This window comes from Candoia aspera, chromosome 1 (genome assembly GCF_035149785.1).
Source record: "Candoia aspera isolate rCanAsp1 chromosome 1, rCanAsp1.hap2, whole genome shotgun sequence".
NCBI classification, from domain to species: domain Eukaryota; kingdom Metazoa; phylum Chordata; class Lepidosauria; order Squamata; family Boidae; genus Candoia; species Candoia aspera.
Genome location: NC_086153.1, coordinates 129,177,338 through 129,202,750, shown reverse-complemented (window position 1 = coordinate 129,202,750; position 25,413 = coordinate 129,177,338). Strand labels below are relative to the sequence as shown.

Genomic DNA, 25,413 nt, shown 5'->3' with positions numbered 1-25,413 from the left:
AAATGTACCAGCAACTATTACAAATGCTCCATATTTTATATACATTAATACAGCTCTATTTATTCATTCATTGGCTTTTAAAACTAAAAACTCAGCACTATCCTGTGAATAGGAAGGAAGGAAGCTGTGGATTTAGACCTAAATTCAAATGTGCCATGAATTTATATCTCTCGACCCAGCAATTATTTCAGCTCCAGAGCTGTGATTCACTTCCTCATTTATTCCAGTTGCATCAGAAAGGCTGCAGCAAGCTTTTTGCCCTCTCTGAGAATTACAAAGGATGTGGCCAGTGACATTATGCCATCGTTGATTGTTAATTCCAAATTCATTTTTCTGCTGGGGGGTGTTTTGGCAGGTTTTAAGGCACAAGGCTTAAGATAATAAGCCTTTCTGACACCTAATTCCAACATGGGAAGATTGGCCTGATTTGTTGAGGTTTTGAAAGGGTGCTCTACCAGATTTAAGATATCCATTTTGCCCCTTAAATCTCCATCAAAGTCCTCCAATGGGGGGGAAAATGTATCCAAAATTTTAGTCCCAACCCATGGGGCTGGTGAGCTCTGGAGACTGTAAATGAGCCATTTATGAGCTAGTCTATGAAACAGCATGAGGGTCTTAATCGAGAGATGCCCACTTTCTAGGGCTGTGATAAGAGCACTTAGAAGAGGTGTTTTGCCAAAGCACCCATCCCCAGGTGTTAAAACAGTGGCACCCTTTGAAAGGCTTGTGTGGCTCTTTCCCCAGCGGTCTGCAGGCACAAGGCTCAGATAATACTTTCTCAACAGAGACCACCAGTGAAGCACAGGAGCTGTACATGCACACACAGGCACCCAGGGGCAGCCTTCAAAGGACTGACATGGTTGCTATAGCCATCTGAGAAGAGATGCTGTGCTCATCCTGCCATGCTATGCAAAGTGACTCTTTTAAATGTTTTGCACAGCCCTACTAACTTTTCACATTACTCAAGGTTATAAGCCATTCAAAAATCAATCTGAGAGGAAGGGGGCAGAACCGTGTGATACTGTATGTGAGAAAGACAGGATTACTCAGGGGAAAAGGTCCAGAGAGTTCGATATGTAACTCTTCTGTAACTGTGGGGAGAATATCAAGTTTGGCATGGCTTTATCCTACCCCCAAGAAAGGAAAAGGAGATGACTCTTACTGGTTCCCTTGAATCCCAGCCATTTCGTATCCACTATGGTGAACTTGACAAAGAAGGGGTTGGTTTGCAGCTGTTCTCAAAGAAAGCTGCTGTTTGCAAAGAGAACCATAACCGCTGAGATGTAATGGGATGGGAAGAGGGCCGTGATAGTTTCTCTTGTATCCCAGGTTCTGTACACAAGGGGGGGGGGTCAAAGGGGAGGGGAAGGAGAAGGGTTATGGCTCTTTGCATTCATGAACTACATGGGATTTACTTCTGATTACAAGTCCACTGGTTTGGACCACAAGCCTCATTTGTAGCTTACTCCAAGGCTTGGAGACTTGAGGCTGGAGACCCTTTACAGCCCCAAACAGTGGCAGTGGGCCTCTTGTTGGTCTTAGGTTACGTAAGAAATGCAGAACATTATGTCTTACCCAAAAGCCATTGGTTAAACAAATAACTGAAGTCAAGTTTCTGTATGTGTTAAGCGGGATCAGAACATACTGAATCATCTTTCTTTCAAGTGCTTACTCAGAGTAAGGAAAAATGTTAATTCCTTGGCAAATGTACCCCTCCGACTTTTTCCTGGGCTGGCCTGGCAACAAAATGGAGCCTGTCAGGAGTGGACAAAGCTCCGAGAAGTAAACAAAGCCCTGCATGTTATTAAAACAGGGGTCCTTTATTACATTTCTGGAAAGGTTTATTCAGGCATCTTGGCTTCTCCGCCTCTCCCCACTCTTCTACTTAGCACTCCCACCAGCACTGTCTGACCCATATCCCCTCATCTGTCACTCAGATTCCTATTAACTCTCCCCCCACCCCAATATTAAACAATATACTGAGAGCACTTAAAGCTGCATGTTTTGGTTTCTTTTAGCATTATAAGCTATGAGTAGAAATGATGGCACATCCATTCTCTCCAGTATATAATTCTGACAAAGTATTGCATCGAGTCAGGAATATGAGATAAATGTTGTAACTGAGCTAGCTCAAGCTCCCAAAAGACCACAAGGGGAAAGAGGAAATAGCATAGAGGAATAATGCTGTTAGAAGGTACACAGTCCATGATCAGCACTACCTGCTCTACAGATGAAATTCGGCATTCAAATGTATTATTAAATGGTAAATACAATTTTATGCAGAGAAAGTTCTTCTAATGTAGCCAGGGGTGTTCTTAAGACAGAAAGTCTGTTCATTTGAGCCCTCCTTCCACTTTCTAATCATTCTAGCCCATATCAGTGGTCCAGTAAATAGGATTAGGTGAGAAAAATCCAAAAGAAAATAAATTTTGGATCGGTTTTACAGCTTTGAACTAAAATGATCGATCTATCTTATTGTTTCAAATGCCAAACTATGCTGCTGTTGTCCCCCTGGTCCTTTTGGAGGATTCCTAATCTAAAGAGGAGAAACAATGGATAGTTGTCAGGAACAGCTTGCTGAGTGCAGTCCTAAAGAACCAGGCTCCAGTAGAAAACTTGACATAGAACTGATTCCCCTGACCTCTGATCCTGTGGCTCTGGAGTTTGACCTTAACGAAACTGCATGCTCTCCAAATCCACAAGAACATTGGCAATATTGGCTCAAGAGTAAAACGAAATCAGACAAACAAAGAAGCACCAGCCTTCAAGAGGGCACTTGGGAGTAATGGGTCAAGTAGTGCTGGCTGGGCTTGGAAGTATCAGAAGCTCCCTGTATAAAAAACAATGCCTAAGATCTGTATCCACTGATCTCTGAATCTGAGCCTTGACACTGATTTCCTGGACAACTGATCTTTACTATTGCCTAGATCACACAGTGCTGCTCAACTCCATCATATGTAACATTATACTTTGTGTAATGTGAACACTATTTTGTATCCATGTCTTTTCCTCTCCATTCAGTAAACTTGAGTTTTCCAGTGAACTTGGAAAACTCAATCCCAGACTATTGGCTTAGGTTTGAGTTCATAACTTTATCACTGAAAGGCAAAGACAAGACTGTGTGAGGCTGGGATAATTATACCAATTGCCTAAAAAATGGAGCTGCATCAAAATCTTACTCATCAGAGGAAGCTTGACCACCCTGCATTCACAGGCTCTTGACAATTCTGGGTGAAATGATCTTTTTCAGAATTTCAGGTTCATTGCTTTTCACCATGCCTACTCAGTGGCTACTTCTTTTTAAAAGTAGGAATTAGCACTGGATAGATATGTATACATGTGTGTGGAATGTTGAGTGAGTAAGTGAGTGAATGAGTGAGTGAGTGAATGAATGAATAGCCTTGGTAGTTAGAGATGATTCTGACCCTTAATTCCTTATACTGGTTCACTGCTTTATTTCAGGATGTGTACAAAGAAAATAGTCAGAACATTGGCAGTAGGGTGGGGACATGGCAGACTGAACAGCTGTGCCCGCAGGCTCAGCAGGCAGAACTGACAACGTGGCAGTTTTTTCAGGCTCAGGCAGGTTTTTCCTGAAACCCAGGAGTGTTTTTTCTGGAAAAAGGAGAACACCTGGAATCACCCCATCTGTCCACCAGATGGCTGCTTGTAGCCAGAAGATCACAAATAGCATTTCGCATTTGACTGGTAAGAGCAGCCAGGAGGCTGGGACGTCACCATTTCCAAGCCACACTATAGCCTTAAAGGGACACTAAGACCGGCCACCCATTTCTATATCACCCAATTTATATTTCTTTTAAGTATGCGCACCTTAAGAGAGGCTTTCTACAGCAAGGAGAAGCGGGTTCTCTTGGTGCTTATCATTATTTCTGGGATTATTATTTTTTAAAAAACATTCTTTTTAAGTTTTGGACTTTTTTCCCCTCCAAATATTAAGGAGGATTGAGAGTAAATAATTGTCTCCCTGTTATTATTTTTGTATTAAATTTGAAGATATTAGCATTCTCCTACACGTTGAATCAGCTGTTTTGAACTTTCCACTTTCTGCTGCTACTTTCCCTGGGGAGCTGTCTGTTATCTTAATCTCACTGGTGTAAACACATTCTGGAATTTTTCTATTATTTTCCACTTTCTCTGGTTAAGTACCTAGGGGGTGCCATAATCTACTGCATGAGACACGGAGGATTTTAAACAGACTTTCTCTGACTTCCACTGAGATTTTAAACAGATTCTTTCTGATTCCTACCTAGTTTTTCTGCAAGGCATTCAGGACATTGTGGAAAATATGAGGTCTAAAGTGTGTCATCTGGTTGGGGATGTTGTGGATGAAACTGAGGAATTTAACAATGACAGAAATGTCTCTTCTAAAAGTGAGATTGGGGCTTCTGTTGAAATGCTGGATGAAGATCAGATAGTTGAGTTGGAGAAATTAAAGGGAGAGATCGAGTTGCAAGCCATAAGTGAAATTGATCTTCTGATGGAATGCCATGGAAAAGAAGGGATTATTGTGTATGGGAGGTCTCCTGAAGAGAAGTCAGAGTTTTTGAGGGGGGCAGTTGGGCTGTTCAATGTCTTTAAGAAAAAAGCTCTATGCGCATTGTGGAAGTATGTAAATGCTCTGGTTTATTTTGAAGTGGGATAAGGGTTTAAGAATATTTATCTGGATTGCTTTTAGGGTTTGGCTGATTTCATTTAATTTACGATTTGGATTAAGATTATTAAGGTATAATAAGAAAAAAAGTAATAAATGTCTGGTTTTGGGTTTAATATGATTAAGACTATTAAAATTGTTTTATTATCAAGTACAATGGCAGGCAATTTATATATTTTTTATTTTTATTTTTATTATAGTAGACAGGAATGTATAGAATAGTAGTAGGAAGGAAATAATTAAATAAATGTTAGCTTTCGGGGGGAAGTTCGAAGGTCTGTGTTTTTTCTTTTCTTTTAATATAAGGGGAGGGAGTAACTGTATTTAGTGATTTTTATAATGTGCCAATTAATGATTTATAAAAACAATGCAATTTTGGTTTAATATGGAGTAAGGGATTGATTATGGAAAATTGTTGTATATCCTTGCTGTTAAAAATCAGAAGTCACTTCTTTTTCTAATTTTGAAAAATTCTTCTTTGTGTTTCTACACTTTTTTAGTTTTTTCTTTGTAGTTTTTTGTTTTTCTGTAGCTTTTATCTTTGCTTTAAACTTAATAAAATGTTTGTAAAAGAACATTGGCAATAGGGCTGCTCACTGCTTCAGATTCGATTCAGAAAAGGTGCCTTGGAGCACACACAGGAAAGTAGCTCCAGCCCAAGATCGCATGGCAGCCAAGAGATTTCAGAAAAAGATGTGGCTTAAAGAACTGTAGACAGGTGCTATGTTTCTACTCCTGGGCATTCTGAAATATCCTTTCTAAATTATTTCTGAAGCTCTGCTTCAGGAAGAGGGCACGCAAAATCCCCATTATGGATAAGGCCACATAAACCCTCTCAGAGGATGGTTTCACAGTCTTAGTGTCATCCTGGTATCACTCTATAGCAGTGTTTCTCAACCTTGGCAGCTTGAAGATGTGTGGACTTCAACTCCCAGAATTCCCCAGCCAGCATGGCTGGCTGGGGAATTCTGGGAGTTGAAGTTCACACATCTTCAATTGCCAAGGTTGAGAAACACTACTCTATAGTATAGCATTATTGTACAGCAACATGGGATGTCTCTTAAGGGCAAGCTCTTACTGACCATCCAGATCCACAATTTATATGAGAATAAATTTGTTGGTTTTTGGTTTGCTAAAGATATTTTGCCTCAGAAAATCAAGATGGCTACCTTTCTAGGAACTGTTGTCCGTTGTAGAGCATTTCCCCCGAATGGGTTGCCTGTGTGAATCTTGAAAGAATGCTGTTCTAATACCATGTTTTTAATAGAGCAGCTCAGTCATGCCCTTGGAACAACTTTAAGTCATTAACAAGCCAAGCTCGAGTTCAATGGATGACATCGTTATAAACATTTCCAAAACTAATTATTGACCTCCTACAGACACTCATGCCCCCTTATCACAACATCTACATTTTCAGCTAACTAAAATACACTAAACTAAGGAAATCATTACATGTAAGACATTTCCTGTGCAGGTAGGCTGTACAAACAAACCCAAGCCATCTAACTGTCGGCATTTCAGACTCTGTTCTAATGAAAACACTCAAAGACAAGAAGTGAATTCATCGTACTGTTAATGATAAATATTTACAGAAAGAAGTTTGGGGGGTTATTACCATGCAGCATATTGCTCATGCCATTTAACCCAGAAACCAATTACCGTTGGAGTGACACGTTCAATCTGAGCTAAGCTTTTTTGGCCAGAAACATGTGCAATAACTACAACAAAACTTTAGGAATGGGAAATTTTACTTGTTCAAAGACCATTGGCAGAGTATGATGAAAACAACCGTTCCATGAGGGATGTTTATCACGCTGATTGGTGCTTCCAAATGAGTTGTCCTTCCCTGAATCATTTTGTGAGAAAACTACCACACACACAAACACACACACACACATTAAAAAAAAGCATGTTCCTAAAGAGAGTGGCAAACATGATTGTAATATAGTAAGTATATTATTTAGAGAGCCATGAAGCAGCACAATTCATTTAGCATGAAACAGTGTAGCTTGCAGTCTCGGAGAGCTTTAGATGCTGCCCTCAGAGATCTTAAGAGCTGTTACCAAATTGCAATATGATAAAAAGGGGAAACTGAAGAATAATCATATTAACATATTAATCTGATCACTCTGACTTCACTTCTTTGAATCATCTCTGCTGGCATGCCACGTAAAAGCCAAGAGTGTCCCAAAACTTCTGTTAGGTACATCCCAATTTAATACAGTGAATCTTTATTGTATTTACTAAAAAGACATGCTCTTGCCCCAGGGGACTTGGACTCGTCTGTACCACAAGAGCAGCACATATTGAATTGGACTAAGATCAGAGAGACAATTTTTACTTAAAGGAAAATAACTTGGGATCAAACAGCTACTCAAAGTGTAATCATGGACTTTTACTATGTAATCTTTCATATATGTGGATCAAAACAGGGATTATAAATAATTTGTTCAACACAAGAAAAGAGTCATCATGAAAGAACCCTCATTATGCCTTTGTCAAGCAGTAAGAACTAAAGATGCTGCCCTTTTTTGGTGCATTACAGTGGAGTATCTTAATACCTAAGTCAACCTGGATGTGTCTGAATGGTTGTATTCCATCAAAGATTTGAGAAAGCACTTAAGGAAACTGAATAAAGATGAAGCAGGGGATTCCAGAAGCCCTTGCTATGCCATAGAAGCCTGTCCACTAGTAATGACTGCAGAGACCAAAGATTTAATCAGTCTATTAATATCAGCAAGGCCTTTGGCAGTGATTTAACTCCCCTGAGCTAATTAAAAATAACTAATTTTGGTGAGATCTCATTAGCCTTGCTGTTTGCAATTGTAAATAGATATGGTCACATCGTTAGGAACTAGCAATTATAGTTCCCATTTTTAAAAAAGAGAGATGGAATAGCCCAGCAAATTATTGTACAGTTTGTAAGCACTATATGCTGGAAGTTAAGGTATGGTCTAGATTCTAGAAGAAGAAAATCTCTAGGTTTTCTAGAGGAACAGGCTGGATTTAAGAAGTCTAATCTATCATCCTCTAATGTAACAGAAAAGCCAGCAAGGTGGGCTTTAAGTCATGGGTTGGCAACCTACAGCCCACAGGCCATATCTGCCCTACTACCCAAAATCAGCTGGCCCATGGTCCCCAAAAGAAATATCATATCCACCTGACCCATAGTGGTCCTAAAAAAGAATTCAACTTTGTAATTCTATCTCACAGAGAGCCAGTTTGGTGTAGTGGCTCAGGCACCAGGCTAGAAAGCAGGAGACTGTGAGTTCGAGTGCCTCCTTGGGCACAAGGCCAGCTGAATGACCTTGGGCCAGTTTCTCTCTCTCAGCCCCAGCAAGAAGGCAGTGGCAAACCACTTCCATAATATTGCCAAGAAAGCTGCAGGGACTTGATCAGGCAATCACCAGGAGTCAAGACTGACTTGAAGGCACATACAACAAAAATTCTATCTCAGGCCTGATGCAGAACTGTGCTATTTCGATAAATTGTAATTATTTGGACAGTGTTATGAGCCCACATATAAATATACGTGTTTATAGCTTATCTTCAGTTCCTCTTCCTTTTCCGTCCATCATCATTTTTTCCCCAACCAGAAGAAGTGCTCTGAGACTCTGCAGAGCACACCCTTGTTTTCCCCTTTGGCTGGGCCTCCCTTTCTTCCCCCTGAGAAAGAAGCAGGTTCTCCCAAGTGCCAGTGTCTTTGCCCAAGACAGGGGAAGAGCAGCCCACCCTCCACTCACATGCAGGGCCTCTGGCCCCCAGGTGGAAGGAGGTTGCCAATCCCTGCTTAAGTCATTATTTTAAAAAGGCCAAAATATTTCCTGTGTTCCATAAGATTTACATGTGCTGATTTATAGATAGTAATGCACACTGAGAAATATTTATAATAATTTAAGTAGTAATAACACAATCTCCCCATGGTAGGGAAGAGTGGGACCAAGTAACTGGTGCATTTGCTTGGTCTGCAGTCCAGGTTCTTACTGTTGGTAGATGATTTCCACCTTTCTTATGTTATCTTCGTACTTTTTAAAACTGAACTTGGGCAGCATAATCCTCTGAACAGTAGGACAAGTGGCCAACCTAGAAGCAGGCAAGTCTCTCTTGCACAGCTCTTTAAGATTAAGCCCAAGGCAAATACTTACCTAATGAGGGTTTTAATTATTGTTTACACCAATAAACTGCCTTTACTTTGATTATGGTAGGACTGAAAAGCATGCAGCCCCTTTTTTTCCCTCTGAAGTGCAGCAATATGCTACATCCAGGGGCAAACTGGGTGGCAGGGGGAAGGGGAGCATGAAAGAAGAATGTTAAATACCATGTGTGTATTCGTGTCTACAAGTCAGGTTTTGACTCCTGGTGACTGCCTGGACTAGTCCCTGCAGTTTTCTTGGCAAGTTTTTTTCAGAAGTGGTTTGCCCTTGTCTGCTTCCCAGAACTGAGAGAGAGAGACTGGCCCAAAGTCACCTAGCTGGCTTTGTGCCCAAGGCAGGACTAGAAGTCATAGTCTGCAGTTTCCAGCCTGATGCCTTTACCACTTCACCAAACTGACTGTCTCAAATGTTATTTCTCTAATACTACTGTTAATTGTTTTAATTTTATTCCTCTGATAAAGTTTTGCTAGCAAGGGCATCACAATAATGAGGAACACAGTATTTATTGCTTGACAAGATACATCGTAATGATGGGAGGGTGGAAATATGGAGGCTTTTTTTTAATGATAGAATCCTAGAGATGGAAGGCACCATTTAAGATCTTGCTCCATGCAGATCTCCAGTGCAAACCATCCTAGACAGATGGCCATCTAGCCTCCTCCAAATGAGTGAAAAATGCCCACTAATTCTCTAGGTAACTGCTTCTACTGCTTTTTTGTTAGGCATTTTTTTTTCTAATATTCAATCAGCACCTGCCTTCCTATAACTTAAATCCACTATTCTGTGTCTTGTAGTGTGGAAAGATAACTGGACTTGACTGTCTACTGCATGAGATCCTTTCCAGTAGTGAGGAGTGCTATTATATGTTGCATTCTTTCCCCATCTCAGGCTTTTCTTCTTAAGGCTAAGGAGTCCTATTGCCTTCAACCTTCAAGAGCCCTGGTCATTTTTGCTGCCTTTCTCTGAATGTGTTTTGGTTCTTAACATACAGTGCCACAACTGTTGAATGCAGAATAAAGTGAATCACTTTCTTCCCTTCTATTAAAGAAGCCTAAAATCACATTTTCCTTTTTCAAGTCATGTCATATACTGTTGAGTCATATTCATTTTGTACTCTATTATTTCAAGATCTGTTCTCACAAGCACTAGTGCCATGCCAGATCCTCCATTCTATACCTGTGCATTTGATTCCTGAGTGAACTTTTTTGCAGTAGTCTTGCTAAGTCAAGTCATTCTATTACGATCAGCCTGCATCTCTATCCTATCAAGATTAGTTTGAGTTTTATTTCTGTCTCCTACTCCCTCCAGTTTTATGTCATTTGCAAATTTGATACATACTTTTTCCATCTCCATGCATCTCATTTATAAAAAAAGTGGTGAGTGCAGAGTCCAGAATGTAACTTGTTAGCCCACTTCTTACTCCAACTCCAACCGGGTGAGGAACTTTTGATAGGCACCTTTGAGTCCAAATTTTCAAGCCAGATGTGTATCCATTTTATTATCCAGCCCCCACTTACCAAACTCAATATGCAGAATGTCCTTTGTACAATGCTTTGAATATCTGTTATGTCTACAGTAGTCTGACCTAAGGGAGTTACCTAAGCAACTAAATGAGTTAGGATTAGCCTGGCAAGACTTATTCTTGACAAATCCATGCTACTTGTAGTAAATTCCACACTGTTTTCAATGGATCAGTCTCTTCCAACCTCCTGTAAAATCTTCCCAAACACTGATGCCAGATTGACTGGTCTATCTTCTGAAGATAAGGGGAACATTTGCCCTCTCCCAGTCATCTAGCATTTCACCCATTCTCTAGGACTTCTCAGAGATAACATATAAAGGTTTGGCAAACCGTCAGCAAATTCCTTCGCTGTCCTCAGAGATAATTAATCTGGCTCTGGAGATTTAAACTCAAAGTAGATAAGTATTCCCTGATCACATTTCTATAAATCTCAAGCTTCAATTCTATCTCTTCATCCTACTCTTCACAACTGCCTGGTGAAACATATACTTTTTTGCTTCAGAGAGACTGAGTCAAAGTAGGAACTGAGCATCTCACCGTTTCTTTCTTACCTGTTAGCATTTTGCTGTCTTCACTGAGCAGCTGGTATACTGGCTCTTTGCTCTTCATCTAAAGAAGTCCTTTTTGACACAATCTGTACTATTCTAGGCTACCTCCATGTATCTTACTTAGTGACCTGTCCCTCTTTCCACCTGCTATGTGTGCCTCCCTTTTTTTTTTTTTTCAGATCTTCATTAAGCTTTTCATGCAGCCAAAATGGATTCTTTTGCTGTTTTCTTTTCCCCACCATCACTGGAATTGTCCACAATTGAGCTTTTAGTATCTTTTTTTTTAAGGAATTTCCACCTAGCTTGAGTTCTCTCATTAGCTTCTTCTGCCACGGCTTCTTAATTTAAAGAAATTTTCAGAACTTTCTTGTTCTACTATATTTCATATTCATCTATACCGTTTTCATACTGGAATGCAGATATTGAACACCAATAAGTTTAAATGTAGCATAACATGCCCAGTTCTAAAAGCTGCTGGAATGAATTTACAGAAGGATTGGGGGGAGGGGGGAGGATCTCTAAATTTCAAGAAGCTGAAGCATATTCTCAACATATGGAGAAGTTGTGTGTTGTTTAGTGCATTTTTGCCAAATACACATCATTGGTTTTCAAAACACTGAGTCAGTTGCTAAATGGCAGATTTTCATATTCATCACCTGAGTGTGAAAGTGGCATAAGTGGGGGGGAAAGTATGAACTTAAATGCAATGTTTAATTTGTACTATGCAGTGGGGATTTTCTTTTGAATCATGCACAGATCTATATTACTAAGTCTGAATTCCAAATGCTGAAACAGCATTTGTGACATATATAAAAAGCCAACATTCCTATGAATTCAGTTCAGTGTTCATGAATGATTTCTAGGTATGTATGGAGTTATGCTTGCAAGCTTTACCCATTATTGAAAGCCTGTATCATCATCCACATCTCTGATAATTGGAGCATGCTATTTCCAAAGACAGATTTATGTCCTTAGAGATCCTACTGGGGAGGATGCATCTTAGCTAGTAAGGACATCTGCACATACACAGAGTTCAAGAATATCTATAGGTGTTCATTGGAGAGACTTCTTGTGCAAGGCTAGTCAAGTGGATGGGTACTGAATGCCTGGAAGGAATTGCATGTACCTTCAGTTTGATTGTGTTATGTTACAATTAGGATACATTTTGTCATGTATTGTTTTGTTAAAACCTTGATTCTATTTTGAACTAGGCCAAACCAGTCTTTTAGTATTCTTTACCAAGTATTTGAGTAAAATAAAATAAGGATAACATTTTTCTGAATTTTTCCCGAAAGAAAAAAAAAATTCAATCATTTCTCAAGGACAGGATTCACCCTGCTCTTAAAAATGCCCAGTGAAAGGACTTCCTTCATAATATTTGCCTAGGATTTAGTGGAAATATGGATAACAGGGAGGCTGCAGACCTTTATTATATAATAAAAAATAGAAGATTGATACCCACTCCTTGGCCACCTTGTAATGTACAAGGTGGCCTTGTACATTAAGGTATAAGGCTTGAAAGTCACTTCAAAGCTTAGATGATATGAATAGGTTGATGGTGAAAGGAGTTTTTAAATATTTTATGGCATGAAGTAGATATCTTAAGCATATACAAGATTTAAAGATAAACAATTTGTCTTTAAAATTACCCTAACTCCACCACCCAAAAATATATATAAAGACCCCAGTTTTTAGGCCCACCTACTCTGGTGGGGTTCCATCAAAGGGATTTTGAAGGACTCCATAGAGACCTGAGCTACTCTTTTTTGCACATTTTCATAATTAACACTACACTTCACTCACAAGAATTTTCCTGGAATTCTCTTTTCTGAAAATTTTCTAAACCAAGTTCTTCCAACAAACAGAATGAGAAGTAATAGAGGGAAAAAGCAGAAGAACATTTCTCCCCATCAATTCTGGACCCTGAAGACAGACAGGGTGCATATATGTTTCTGCTGCAGGTGTGTGGTGATTTGCCATTGAGGAGAAACTTTCAGCTAAGAGTTGATCAAATTTATTACGAAGAGGAAGCAACTTGAGGAACACAAAAGCTTGCTTTAAAGGAAGCCCTCCCCAGCCTTGAACTGTACACAGTGAAGGAAAGTGCATAATTTCAAGAACATAAAGGGATCTAAGGGGGCAAGAAACAAAAAGCTGTAATTAGAGCCCCCTATCTGTCAATCTGAGGTGATGAAGGAAAAGAAAGTGGGAGGGCAGCTAGCAAGAATTGACTGAAACTGAGCTTTGTTGAGGACGTAAAATTAGCCCACTGAAGAACCTTTGTGCTCACAGAACGTCTGGCAGGGGCATTGTTTTACATATCTCTGTGGTAGAGAGCTTTTTCACAAATTGTAATAAGCAATCACCGAACTTGAACTAATTTTCCTTTTTGGCTAATTAATACCACGAAATTAGAGTTGGTTCCCTCGCAAAGCCCTCTTCACTGCCTGTCAGCACAGCCTTTGTAGCTTTTAAAGGGAACACTCAGCACTGCCTCTCTTAAGAACTGGAAGTCGGAAGCTGAGAAAGCCTGTCAACAGCCAGTCAGTCCAGGAATGCTTCTTTTCAGATGCAATCGTTACATTTCTTAAGTGCCATTCTCAACATTTGATCCAAGGAGGTTGACAATTGATGAGAGTAAAAAAGGAAAAAAACCCAAAACAAAGCAAAAAAACCAAGCCTGTCCTATAATTCTAACAGAAGAGTAATGTATGCAAACTAGCAGATGAACCAATGTTGAAATTAAGTTGGCCAATGAACCACAGCTCTGTTCTGGGTCTAAGAATGAATGCATGATTGGAAGATTGCGGGATGCATCTCTGAAACCCCTCTCAGCCTCATCATATTGAAGGAGATGGCTTAGATTGGAGCTTAGAAAATGTCACAAGTTCCCTAGGCACAATCCAAGCTAAAGAAAATTTAGGGATTCTGGCCCACAAGTCTACCAATCCACTCTGATAGTCACTGGAAGACTAGTTGCTGGTAAGTTGTAGTGGTGGTCAAGATAGCTGAGAGATGGGGCTAGCCAGTTTCTGTGGTGGCATATAGGCTATGGAATTCTTTATCCCAGGGAACTGGACTTGATATTGTATATTTGACTGACACCATCTTACTAGCGCTTCAGTATGATACGCATTGTAATTTTTTGTTCATTTCCATTGCCACCCTTTTCTGTGAATTTACTAGCTACAGCATGGCTTCTAGTTTTTACTTTCCTGTATTTAATGTTTGGTTTTAGGAGATGCATAATGTGAGAATGAACTTGATTTTGCCTTGAAAGACCCTTGACAGCTGAACAGAACATTTCAAGATTCACAGAAGCAGACAGAAGGAATTGATCACACAGGGGGAACTGGTGGTGTTTCAAATGGCATCACTGAAATGTTGCCACCAGAGGCAGAGTTGGGAGGCATAACTCTGGGATTTTTTCTCACAGAAATGCTCTATCGGGGCTGCTGTGCAAAAGAGATCTTGGCCACACTCCAAATAGTTGTAGGTTTTCACAGGGGTGGTGTTTGTCTGTAGAATCTGGGCTGTTTTCCTTCTCTTTGAACAGGAGGGCCTTATGCCACTTCTTTCAGATTTCTTTTGAACTCTCTTCACTTTCCAAAGAGATGGAACACATGGCCCACAAGCTTCTGCTGTGGCAGGATGAATGGCACCTTTCTCTGAACCTCCTTGCTAAAGGAAACCTTTCATGCCCAGAACAAAGAAGACTGGACAATCATCTGAAGGTTGGGGAAACTGTGCCTAAATTTTGGAAGTAGGGCAAGGGGAAGAGGCAGTGATGCTTAGTAGAAGGTCTGTCTTGTATACTGGTGAGGCCAGAATTTCCTGTTTGGGAGGGCAGTTTAGGGGAGGGAGTGGTCTTAATTCTTTAATTCAAGTGAAACCAATTTTAGGGCTTACACTGCAGTTTTCATATATTGCCCAGCTCAAAATGGCAGGACACTCAGCTGCCACTTTAAAGCCATTTTGGCCAGAATTGCCCAAAGCCACACACAGCCCTGCTGAATATTCCTGCTTTGTCCCTAGTTTTGGAAATTCCAGAGGCTGGCTTCTATGGGGCAGAGCATCAAAACATTGTAACCTGATGGGCTCCTTTGTGCATCCTTTGCAAGCAACCCTCAGTCAAACCCATACCATGCTGTAAATCACATCTTTCCTGAGACCATAGAAAAGGGATGCACAAACTTTTGATGACTACGGAGTAGGCAAGAGACAGAGACCACAGGGATTCCAGGAATGCTGCTTTACTGTAGTAGAGTGTAATAACAGAATCTTGTAAGTCTGCCCAAGTGTCTCTCTGCCCCCTCTTACGCTAACAAAATCAAGGTGAGTTTATTTTGAGTTTCTTTCTCACACTTGCTTCAGCCACTGGCCTATGCAAGCACTTCTCCAAGTCCCTCCTTAATGGTTCTTTGATATCTAAGTCATCTCTGAATTCCTTGATAGGCTCACACTTAATAATTGGGAGGCAAGGGCCACAGTAAATGGGATGATGATGTAAAGCAGAGAGGAGAACCTAGGAGTTTTTTCCCTCCATTTTTAGTGAGGGGACACTTTTTGTTTTATTAACTCTGTTTTGCTTCCTTTACAACATTTTTTTTCTACATCTTTCCCCACAGTACTTATGGTGGGAGGCTCTGGGGCCACCAAGGGTGGGTCATCCTGGATGTACAAGCAGGGCCACAACTGGGAGGGGAGCAAGCAGGGCATGTGCCCTGGGTGCCATGCTGGGGGGGTGCCAAAATGAGTGCTGAGGGGGTGCCAAAATGAGCACAGGGGAGGCACCAAAATGGGCACCGAATCCATGTTTGCCCTGGGTGACACAGATCCTAGTTGTGGGCCTGTGTACAAGGCTCTTCAAGTTTGGCCTAGACTCTGATTTGTCATTAGGAGTCATGAGCTGGTTCCTAGCTTATCCCCTGCTCCTTGTATATCGCATAACTTTCAGATATGATTATTTAAACATGTCCCCTTTTACCTTCTGCAAACTCTCTGGCCCTATAATTCCCTTCCCTGGTTGTGTGCCTGACGAATTACAATTGCCTCTTTCTTATCGTACTCATAAACCATCTAGCTGCGCCTCATATAAAACCGCATCATTTGTTTTCTTTGCAATCCAAGATACTCTAAGCATGCATTAAAAATAAACGGGGGCTGTGTTTGTCAAATGTTTCCCCACAGCCATGAGAGTTGCAAGGGGGGAAAAGGGGATTGTTTTCTCTAAAAACAGAGACAACTGTAATTTTTGCAAATTTGTCATAGGTTCCAGCATTTCAATCTTTACTGCCAGGCCAATGTATGATCCACATCACCAATCTTGCTTTATGTCATTTGTCCATTTATCATTTTGAAAACAAGGAAGGATGTACACCGAAAATCAGCACTGCAGCCATAATTCTTGCTATTCACTGATGCTCTGTGATATTAGGGAGACTGATTAAAGTGGGGAGAAGACTTGGTTCTTTCGAAGTTTGGTATGTCCTCACGCTGATGCTTATATCCTATCATCATACATGGGATTGCTCCTTCTCCTGTGGGGGAAAATATCCCATCATGTTTTTTGCTCACCCACCCAGGATGAAGGCATGAGACAAGGGTAAGAATGGGATTAATAAAGTTCCATGTCTTTATTAATTGTAAAGATCTGCAATGAGCTGCCATTTTTGGTGCTGTTGTGGAATGATCTGTTTGGTTCAAAGAGTGTACTGTAATTGATTTCCCAAGAAACATAAAATGACATCATCAAATGGCAATGTTGCAATAAGCAGAAATACCAGTAGACATTATCCAATAATGTTTCATCTTGGTCCAGCAAGGGCAATTTGTGTTCACAATCACAGATCCACATATATAAGTGCACATGAGAGACTTTTTAGAGGATAAACACTGTGTTTTTTCCAGCTGTGTGAATGGAAAGCATTACGTGAAACAGACGAAAGATCAGTGTTTTGAAAAGATCTAGTGACACAAGTCCTCTGGGTGTGGTGAGTGGTTGTACATGAGTGGGACAGGTGGAAGTGAGTGAAGTCAAAGCAGAAAGTGAGTGCATCTGGAGTACGTGCCAAATATTTTTCCAAATCTTTTGGTTTTTTAACAAATTGTTTCTTCTTCCATACATTCCCCTGCTCCTACCTTATCCAGTGTTAAAAACCCCCCTCTAAATTAGCTTATCAAAAATTAGTGGTGACTGAACAATGGAAGGATTTTTATGACCTCAAGGCTGCATGTAAGCTTCCTGTTCAAAGTTACTGATCGTTGCCTTCAAATCTGCTTGTATTCCATTATACCCGTTCTCTGGTGTTGTTTGTGCCATTTTTGATGTTATTATCTGGATCAAAATTAAGTCATGCTTAAAGCAGAGCCACTGAAATAAATAGGTAAAGGCATTTATGGCAAAATAAACCCCCATTCATTTCAGTGGGTCTGTTCAAAGAATGATTACATCTTGATTCAATCCATAACATTTAGTTAAAGTTGGTTTTCATATATTGTTAGCTGCTTTGGAGGTTCCAAAGCATGAAACAGAAATGTGAAATAGGATGGAAAGACAGATTAGAGGATTTCTAGAATAGTGGGGGAAGAGATGGTGAGGTCTGCAGAACAAGGAAAATAGGCAAAGACCTTCACTATACACAACCCCCATCAGAAGTAAATTATGTCAGCTGGCAGAATAAACCTGGGGGCAATGCATTTTGGAGTAATAACTAAGCAATGCAGGAAGATGTGTTTTTCTTGTATAAATTTGACATTATTTCGAAGTGATATTAAAAGACAGGCAACTGTGGCCCCCCACTCAAAGGAACATATATGACTAGATCAACAAGAAATAACTAACAAATTTAAATGGATGTCCCTGAGTTCACCTCTTATGAAAGGTATACTATAATCTACTAAGCATGTTTCATACATAGTTAAAATTTAGAAGAAATTAAGTCTATCTAGATCCTAATAAAATAAATGGAAACAAATTTCAGTTTCAAATACTTAAATCTGATGGAATTTATTAAGTATAAAAATCAGTGACTAGCTAGGGCTAGTGGTTAAAGTTTAAAGTAAATCAACACAATTCAGAAACTGTTAACTGTAAATTGGTGTCTGTGTCTGTGTAAGTGTGGGTGGGTGGGTGAGTCGTGTTTTCTCTCCCCCAAAACCATTCACATCCTGCCCTTTGAGGAACCTTTCTTAAAGGCCAGTGACCATAAACATTCCTGAATAATGATAGCCTTCATTAACAGACCCCTGACAGCTGCATGAAGAAAAATATTTCAAAACTTGAAGTTTTCACATAGCTCCGGGGAATGGAAAAATAAACTTTGTTGGTAGAATAATTTGATTCTGTCCTTGGTGCATCTGCATGACTTAACAATCCACATCCAAGTAAAAGATGCTCCAAAACTGAAACACATTTAGCTGGGTGATAAATGTTTTTTCTTTGTTTTGGAAAGGCTGGTTAAGTGGCACCTCTTTGATATCCTAATTCTGTCAACTTGTCTCAGTGGGGCCTACTTCATATACACTCCCCTCCACAACAGGTGAATCTAAGCTCAAAAGAGTGGTAACTTAGTATGTTACTGGGAGGTATCACAGAACCGAACCAAGGTGAATGGTCTCAGCAGTCTACTGAACGGTTTGCCCACCTATGGAATAAAGTGAGGATGCTTGGATAGCGAGGCAAGGTTTATTCAGCACTCTGGGGCTGCCTTGTTTTTTCCTGGTTTCCCTATTAGCCTGCCAATCCATCAATTTGTTTATCCAACATTCATTAATATACTGTTTCACGTATCAGGGAAAAATACCTTAGCAGCAGTAATAACACCACAAAACAGAGTACATCAAAAATTGATTCAGAATTCCCTAGGAAATGTCTTCTTCCATTATTTCTATGGATAGCACTAGACACATTGTCAGCCATGCCTGTTATTTCATTGGCTAGACATTAAACTGAGAGCAAGCTTACTCTCGCTAATTTGGGGGGCAGGAGAGTGCCTGAATCTTTTGTCTTGCATCTCAGCACCTAAATAATAATAATAACAACAACAGCAACAACTGAAAGCCAAAAATGTAGATTAACAAGGAATTCCCTTGACATGGTGAGCAGAGGGCCACTAATAGGTGGGTCAATGAGACCATTGACTCAAGACATTTTGCTGCCTGAAGCGAAGGACAAATGATCACCTCTCCCAATGTGAATACGAGCCGAGCCTGGCAGTTGACTCTTCCTTTAACCATGGGTGATAGATCTGCATCTTCCAGGCCTATCTAAAGGGTTTAGGTTAGTTTAGAAGTACAGAGCTCTGTCTCCAACATCTTGTGGTATCTACCACAGTTAATCTAACGAAAGGGCTTATTTTTTCCAAAGATTAAGGGTGAAGAGCTGAAGAACAACAGTGAATCAAAGGTATGTGATTAATATAAATGGGTCACTGTGCTATGCCTTCTTTTCTCCTTCTGTTTAGGCTCAATTCCCTTGTCCAAGCATCTGCACCATTAGCCTCCTCCCCTTCTCTCCACCAGGACATCTTTCTTAAATCCAGCTTCTTTGAAGTAAGACAGATTGGGAGAAATGACACAAAATGCCTATATATTCTTAGGCAGTGTTTATAAAATGTGGCTCAAGGGCAAGGAGGAATTTGCCCAAATTGGTTTCTTGTGGCTCTGTATCCACCAGATCATCCCCTTCAACAAAAGGAAGGAGCCCTTTCATTCACAGAGGAGTGAGTTATATATGCTACCCTTCTTCCTTGTTTTGGTAATAATAATGATGAGGGGATAATAGAAAGAATTATTATCTTTATATTGGCACCTCTATTAAAAAATAATCTCAATTCTTAGTTCTGAGAAAGTATATTCCTTTTCATTATAATCAAACTGGGTAGTTTTTTAAAAGTTCATTTAAAAGTTCATAAAAATAGCATTTTCCAAGGATGATGTAATAATTCCACTTCCATGATGCTGTTATTTTACTTTGTTTCCCCAATTGGTTTTAATCTCATACTGAAGAACCGTAATGCTGTAAAAAACAAATATCTGACATTAGCTAAGGATCTGAAAATACAAAAGAACCATTTAATGGAATCCCAGTTGGCTCAGAAAATAACTAAACTCATCTTCTCTTCTACTGATGGTGAGTTTTGTTTTTTGGTTTTTTTTTAAGGAAAAGCAATTAATTATCACTACAGATTACCAGCTCTTGCATTAAGATGTGCAGATCACCATACAAAATTGTCTGTGCCCCCAACTGCCAATTTCAGTGAAACAGATATATTTATTTTATTTTTAGAATGAAATAATTTTTTCAGTGATATAACCAGAAAAGTTATTTTCTGTATAACTAGACTCTTTGCAAGTGCAATATTGGAATATTACAGCTGCTGAGGATTCTTGAAAGAGTCAAAACTTGTGTTTCACCACTGATAATTAATCTTGTACCAAGGTGTTTATGTTTTCACTGTCATCTATATGCATTAGCATGAGGTTCATGTGCAAACCATACATTAAATTACATACTGTATAAATCTTTTCATTAGATACCAGTCCCCTTGTCCTTACTTCTTGAGACTAACCTTTGATCTTCCAGTCAGTAACAAAAATAATTACCATTACTGTCCAACCTGGGTTGATCTATGTAATTCAGAAATAGCTGCACAGCTGGAGACAGATGTTCATGTCTCCATTGCTAAACTCTAGAGAGGCTTGCACTATTATTTATATCACCCTTGTTATGAGTTTATCAGCTTCCATATGCTGCTCTGTAAATGCATGATATATTCTGTGAATTTCAAGAAATAATGACATTGCAGAAGCAGAGGGAAATGAAACAAGAAAAGAGAAAAATTAAAACTTCCCTGACATTTAATTCTGCTTCATGGAGTAGAGTTTTATAGATTAAATGGTAAATTCAGGTGTTAACTTTCATCTATAAAAAAATGTTTCAAGATTATTTCATCGACTAGCACTTGCCTAATTTGACAATTTATCCAAGAAACCTAAAAATAAGAAAATAGGAAATCTCTATTCCTTACAAAGAAATGTTGTCTAAGAGCCCAGGAGAGTATTAAAAGATGCCCAGGAATTTTGGGACAGAAAATTCTAACCAGGATTCTTCCTCCACTCAATATCCTGGAAAAATATTCCCAGTCTTTCCAAGTCCAATATCAGAGCAATTATGAGTGGGGCCAAAACTATCATTGGGTGGCAACTTTATAGTCTCTTCTGCTGATATTCCTTTTCCTTTCCTTTCCTTTCCTTTCCTGGCATTGTATCCATTACTTTTCTAATGGTCTCTCTTCCTCCAAATCAGATGGCAATCTAAATTGACTCAAGTCAATTGGGAGTTACCCCTTAAAGAACAATTAGCTTTGAAATAGTGATACGTACTTTCCTTTAATTTTCTGCATATTTAGTTAGCTCTTTGGGGGATATATTAAGTAGCTCCAATGCTTAATAAGGAGTTGGAAAGTTTAAACTAATTAAAACCGGACTCAGTGCACTGATCTTAGCTGTTGACTTGTAACAAGTTTTTTTTTTACATGATTTATTTTTCTTCAAAATGGAAAGACTCATGAAGCATGTTTTATTAGTTACTGTAAGAAGAATGCCTGGATGCATACAGCATGCAACTCCACTCCCAATAGTGGAGCATGTGAAAATATCCATGCCAATTTTCTCTCCTTTGCAACAGAACAATGATAGCAGTACACCTGAGGAGTGTTTCCCCCTCATCTTTCCTTGTTTAACTCTTGGTCTACTTTTAAGTGGTTAGAACTGTAGAATTTTTCTGATGCCCTAAGCTAAACTTTTGTTCATGTAGGTATGTGACATATCTGTATTCTTTCTGATCAAGATTTCCCCAGTGCAGCACTCCTTTTCTGACAGGAACCAAATCTTTGGCTCCAGCTCTGTATTCAAGTGAATGCAATATTTCTAATCAAGATAATGTTATCCAGGAGAAAAGGCAGAGCAAACAAGCTACTATTTCAGGTTTATTAGGTCATAAAATATAGACTTATATTTCAACAGAACATAATATAATCTTCCATTTCATGTACTTAAAATGGTACACCTTTATTCAAAAATATATTATTTAATGTACCCCAAAATACACTTCAACCTTTATTTAAAATAAATTCAGCTCCAAACAACATAACCTTCCATCTAAGTCCTAAACAAATTCATTTTCTTTCTAAACATTTCCCAAATTAATTTTAAATATTCCGCAAAACAGCAATTTGGAGGAGATACCAGTAGGAATATATGTGCTGCAGTACATAACTGCAGTTTAATTAAGGCTGTGGTAAATTAAGATAAAAATGCCCTCATGTCAAGCTCCATTCCTGGCAACTTCATGGACAAATTAAACAGAGTAAAAAGCAATGCATTTCTTGTGTCTCTCTAAAGCACAAGAGAATAGTATTTCAACAGAGTTAACAAAATTAAAAATATATATAATTGTTTCAGATGTTGTTTAAAAAGAGATAAATTCATTTTTCCAAAATGTCATAACAGCTGAGCACATTATTCTGTGCTTCCCCTATTCCATACCATAGAACTTTTATTAAATAATGCTTAAAGGAGAGAAATACAGTGCAACTCCAAACAAATATGCCCTCCGTTTTCAACCAAGCTCACCTCTATCCAGCAGCAGGTTCCATGGAACTCTGTGGGACTTACTTCTGAGAAGGTATGGATAGAGTGGTACTGTTCATGGAATAAGTCAATGGACCTTTTTCTTAAATTCCATAATGCCCTGTGGAAATTGAGCACACTTCCATTTCATGACCTCTGGCTTAGAGAGGAGGCTGGCTCATATGGTTGTTTTGGTCTTTGAAGGTTGACAAACGTTTTGCAGCAGTGTTAGAGATGATGGACCAGTAACATCTACCTGAGGTAAGAAGGTTGTACTATATTTCCCCCTCCCATCTCCCACTGCAGAAAGTCAGAACCAAATTCTGAGCATAGCAACTGACAGCATCCACAGAGCACCCAAAGCTTCGTGCCTCCAGGAAAAGCTGCAATCCATGAGCCAAGAGAAGGAATATGGCTCCTAGGTTACACTGATTATTCTGGAGCAGTGTTTCTCAACCTTGGCAGCTTTAAGATATGTGGACTTCAACTCCCAGAATTCCCCATGCTGGCTGGGGAATTCTGGGAGTTGAAATCTACGTATCTTAAAGTTGCCCAGGTTAAGAAACACTGTTCTAGAGAAAATAGCTCTAACAATTGTGTGCAATCTTTCAGCCCACTGCATTTAGCTACCATCTGTTTATTTAAACACAGTTCAACTTACTTTATCTAATGGGGCAGAACTTCTAAAAGGAGAATTGTGTTTAGCTAAGCGTTAAAAAAAACTTTTCTCAGTGCTTTTTCTAAATAAATAGCCTGCCAAAGTTTTCATTGGCACAATGTAGCCAAATGTATTCAATTTCCTTTAACAATATAAAATAGTCACAGGAGTTCTGGATTTTCTACCTTGAGAGGAAGGGAGGGAGGTAGGGCAGAGAGAGAATATACAAAGGCTTTATTTTATAAAATGAAATAAATCTCAGTATGATTACTGAAAATTTGCCTTCCATGTTCTACTACATACTAAGATAAACCTATATAATAAAGCATTTGAAATGATGTTCATACAAAAGAAACTATATACCTTTAAATAAATAAAAGCTACTATGTACATTATACTATACATGAAAAGAGATGTGACATAAATGGGATTAAGTCATCTAGTATTCTTATTTTCTCCATGAAAAAAAGAAAAAGAAGACAAAGGGGTATCTTTTGGCTCGACTGTATCTTCTAAAGCTAAACTCTAAATTTCTCATCTTTTTTTTTCCTTTCAATTTTTTCATCTCCCTAAACAAAATGCCACTCTGCAGGGGTTTCTCTTGACATTGTTTATGGTTTTCTTTACTTGACTGTTTGCAACAACCACATTACCTTCCCCAAATGCCTAGAAATGAAGCCACACCTAGAGGGTGGGGGAGGTAGCAAAAAGAGGAGCTGATGGCGGCCTTGTTTGAGGTGTGATTGCCACCCTGCGGGGAGACCCTGAGCCCCAGGATACTGTGGGGATGAACTGATCCTTTTCTTGGAGAAATATTGTGAAATGGCCACTCCAATTTCTCTACCCCCAAAAAGGAAAAATAGTTTAAAAACAACTGGATCACTCTGAGAGTCCACTTTGCGGCACTCTGCTTTACAACCTAATTTTAGTGGCAACCACATGATCGCACCACCATGTTTCTGTACTTTTTCAAAATAACATTGGAACTGTCATCAAAATAGAGGACAGAGATAGCATTCAGTTTTGTTGGAGCACAGCAAGGCTTTGGGACGTGATCAGGGAACATCAAGTGGACCTGAAAGTCAAAGACAACAAGATACAATGTGATTTTACTCATATGACGATCAGTTGTAGACAATACAATGTCAGTCATAGTCATATTGTTAAAACACTTCTGATTTTAATACTTTACCCCAAAAAGTATATCATGCTTTGACCAAGAATATCAACAAACCCCCAGATTTGTCCTGTGGCTACTTAAAGGTTTGGTGCAAGTTAAACTACCAGGTGCTACATCCTACATCATTAAAGGCAAAAAGTGTTATGATGGATAAGACTAAGTGCTAGTCTGTGAAATCATGTGCCCCCACAATCTGCTCATATAGTCATAAATGAAAGAAGATGATAATCTCTTAAATTCTACCATTTTAAATATCCAGGACAGCATAATTGATAAAATCCTAATACTGTGCTAGAAACCTGGGGTCAAATCCAACTCAGCCATGAAGTTAATCATGCAGACAGGAGTAAGTGATTTGTTTCCTTTTGTTTTGGTGCTTTTGAGACATTCCTGACTCCTGGCAACTGCCTGGACTAATCCCTGCAGTTTTCTTGGCAAGGTTTTTGGGAGTAGCTTGCCATTGCCTCCTTCCTAGGGCTGAGAGAGAGCGACTGGCCCAAAGTCACTGAGCCAGCTTTCATGCCTAAGGCGGGACTAGAACACAACACTCTCTTGGTTTCTAGCCTGGTGCCTTAAACCACTACCCCAAATTTAGCCTGACAATAATTTTTACACTTCTTATTCTTCTTGTGAAAAAGTGGTAGGTGGGATACAAAGACAAACACATAGCTTGTTCTGGGTGGAGGAAACTACTAACATCTGCCTCTTTGTCTCATTGCACATATTAACACACTTTAAACCAGTAGTTCGCAGTAGTTCAATTGTTCTACCCTCCCTTTTTTGGAACACAGCAGCCAAAGTTAACAAAAATGAGAAGGTCCTAGCCAAGCCAGCCCTTCCTATTTCATTTCCACCTAACTCAGTATTTACTTTTACCTGCTGCCTTAGACAGAGCATAATCTAGTGCACAAAACCAGAAAATATGAGGTCTTTTTGGAGCAAGTACATTACTGGGCTCCGTTCATTTCACCAGGAGTGAAGTAAAGCCACAGCACGGATACTTGCTTCTCAGAAGAGGCACTCAGGAGTGCAGAAGGGGAGAACA

General features: G+C 39.4%; 1 protein-coding gene across 1 annotated transcript in view; it reads right to left on the bottom strand.

Annotated features, from left to right (window-relative positions):
- Positions 1 to 21,874: 21,874 nt before the first annotated feature.
- Positions 21,875 to 25,413, bottom strand: part of BMP5 (bone morphogenetic protein 5) — a 52,779-nt gene continuing 49,240 nt past the window's right edge. Inside the window, exon 7 of the mRNA XM_063313493.1 lies at positions 21,875 to 24,263. Within this exon, the coding sequence (XP_063169563.1) occupies positions 24,114 to 24,263 (150 nt within the window). The 3' untranslated portion in view covers positions 21,875 to 24,113. The remainder of the gene's footprint in view (positions 24,264 to 25,413) is intronic.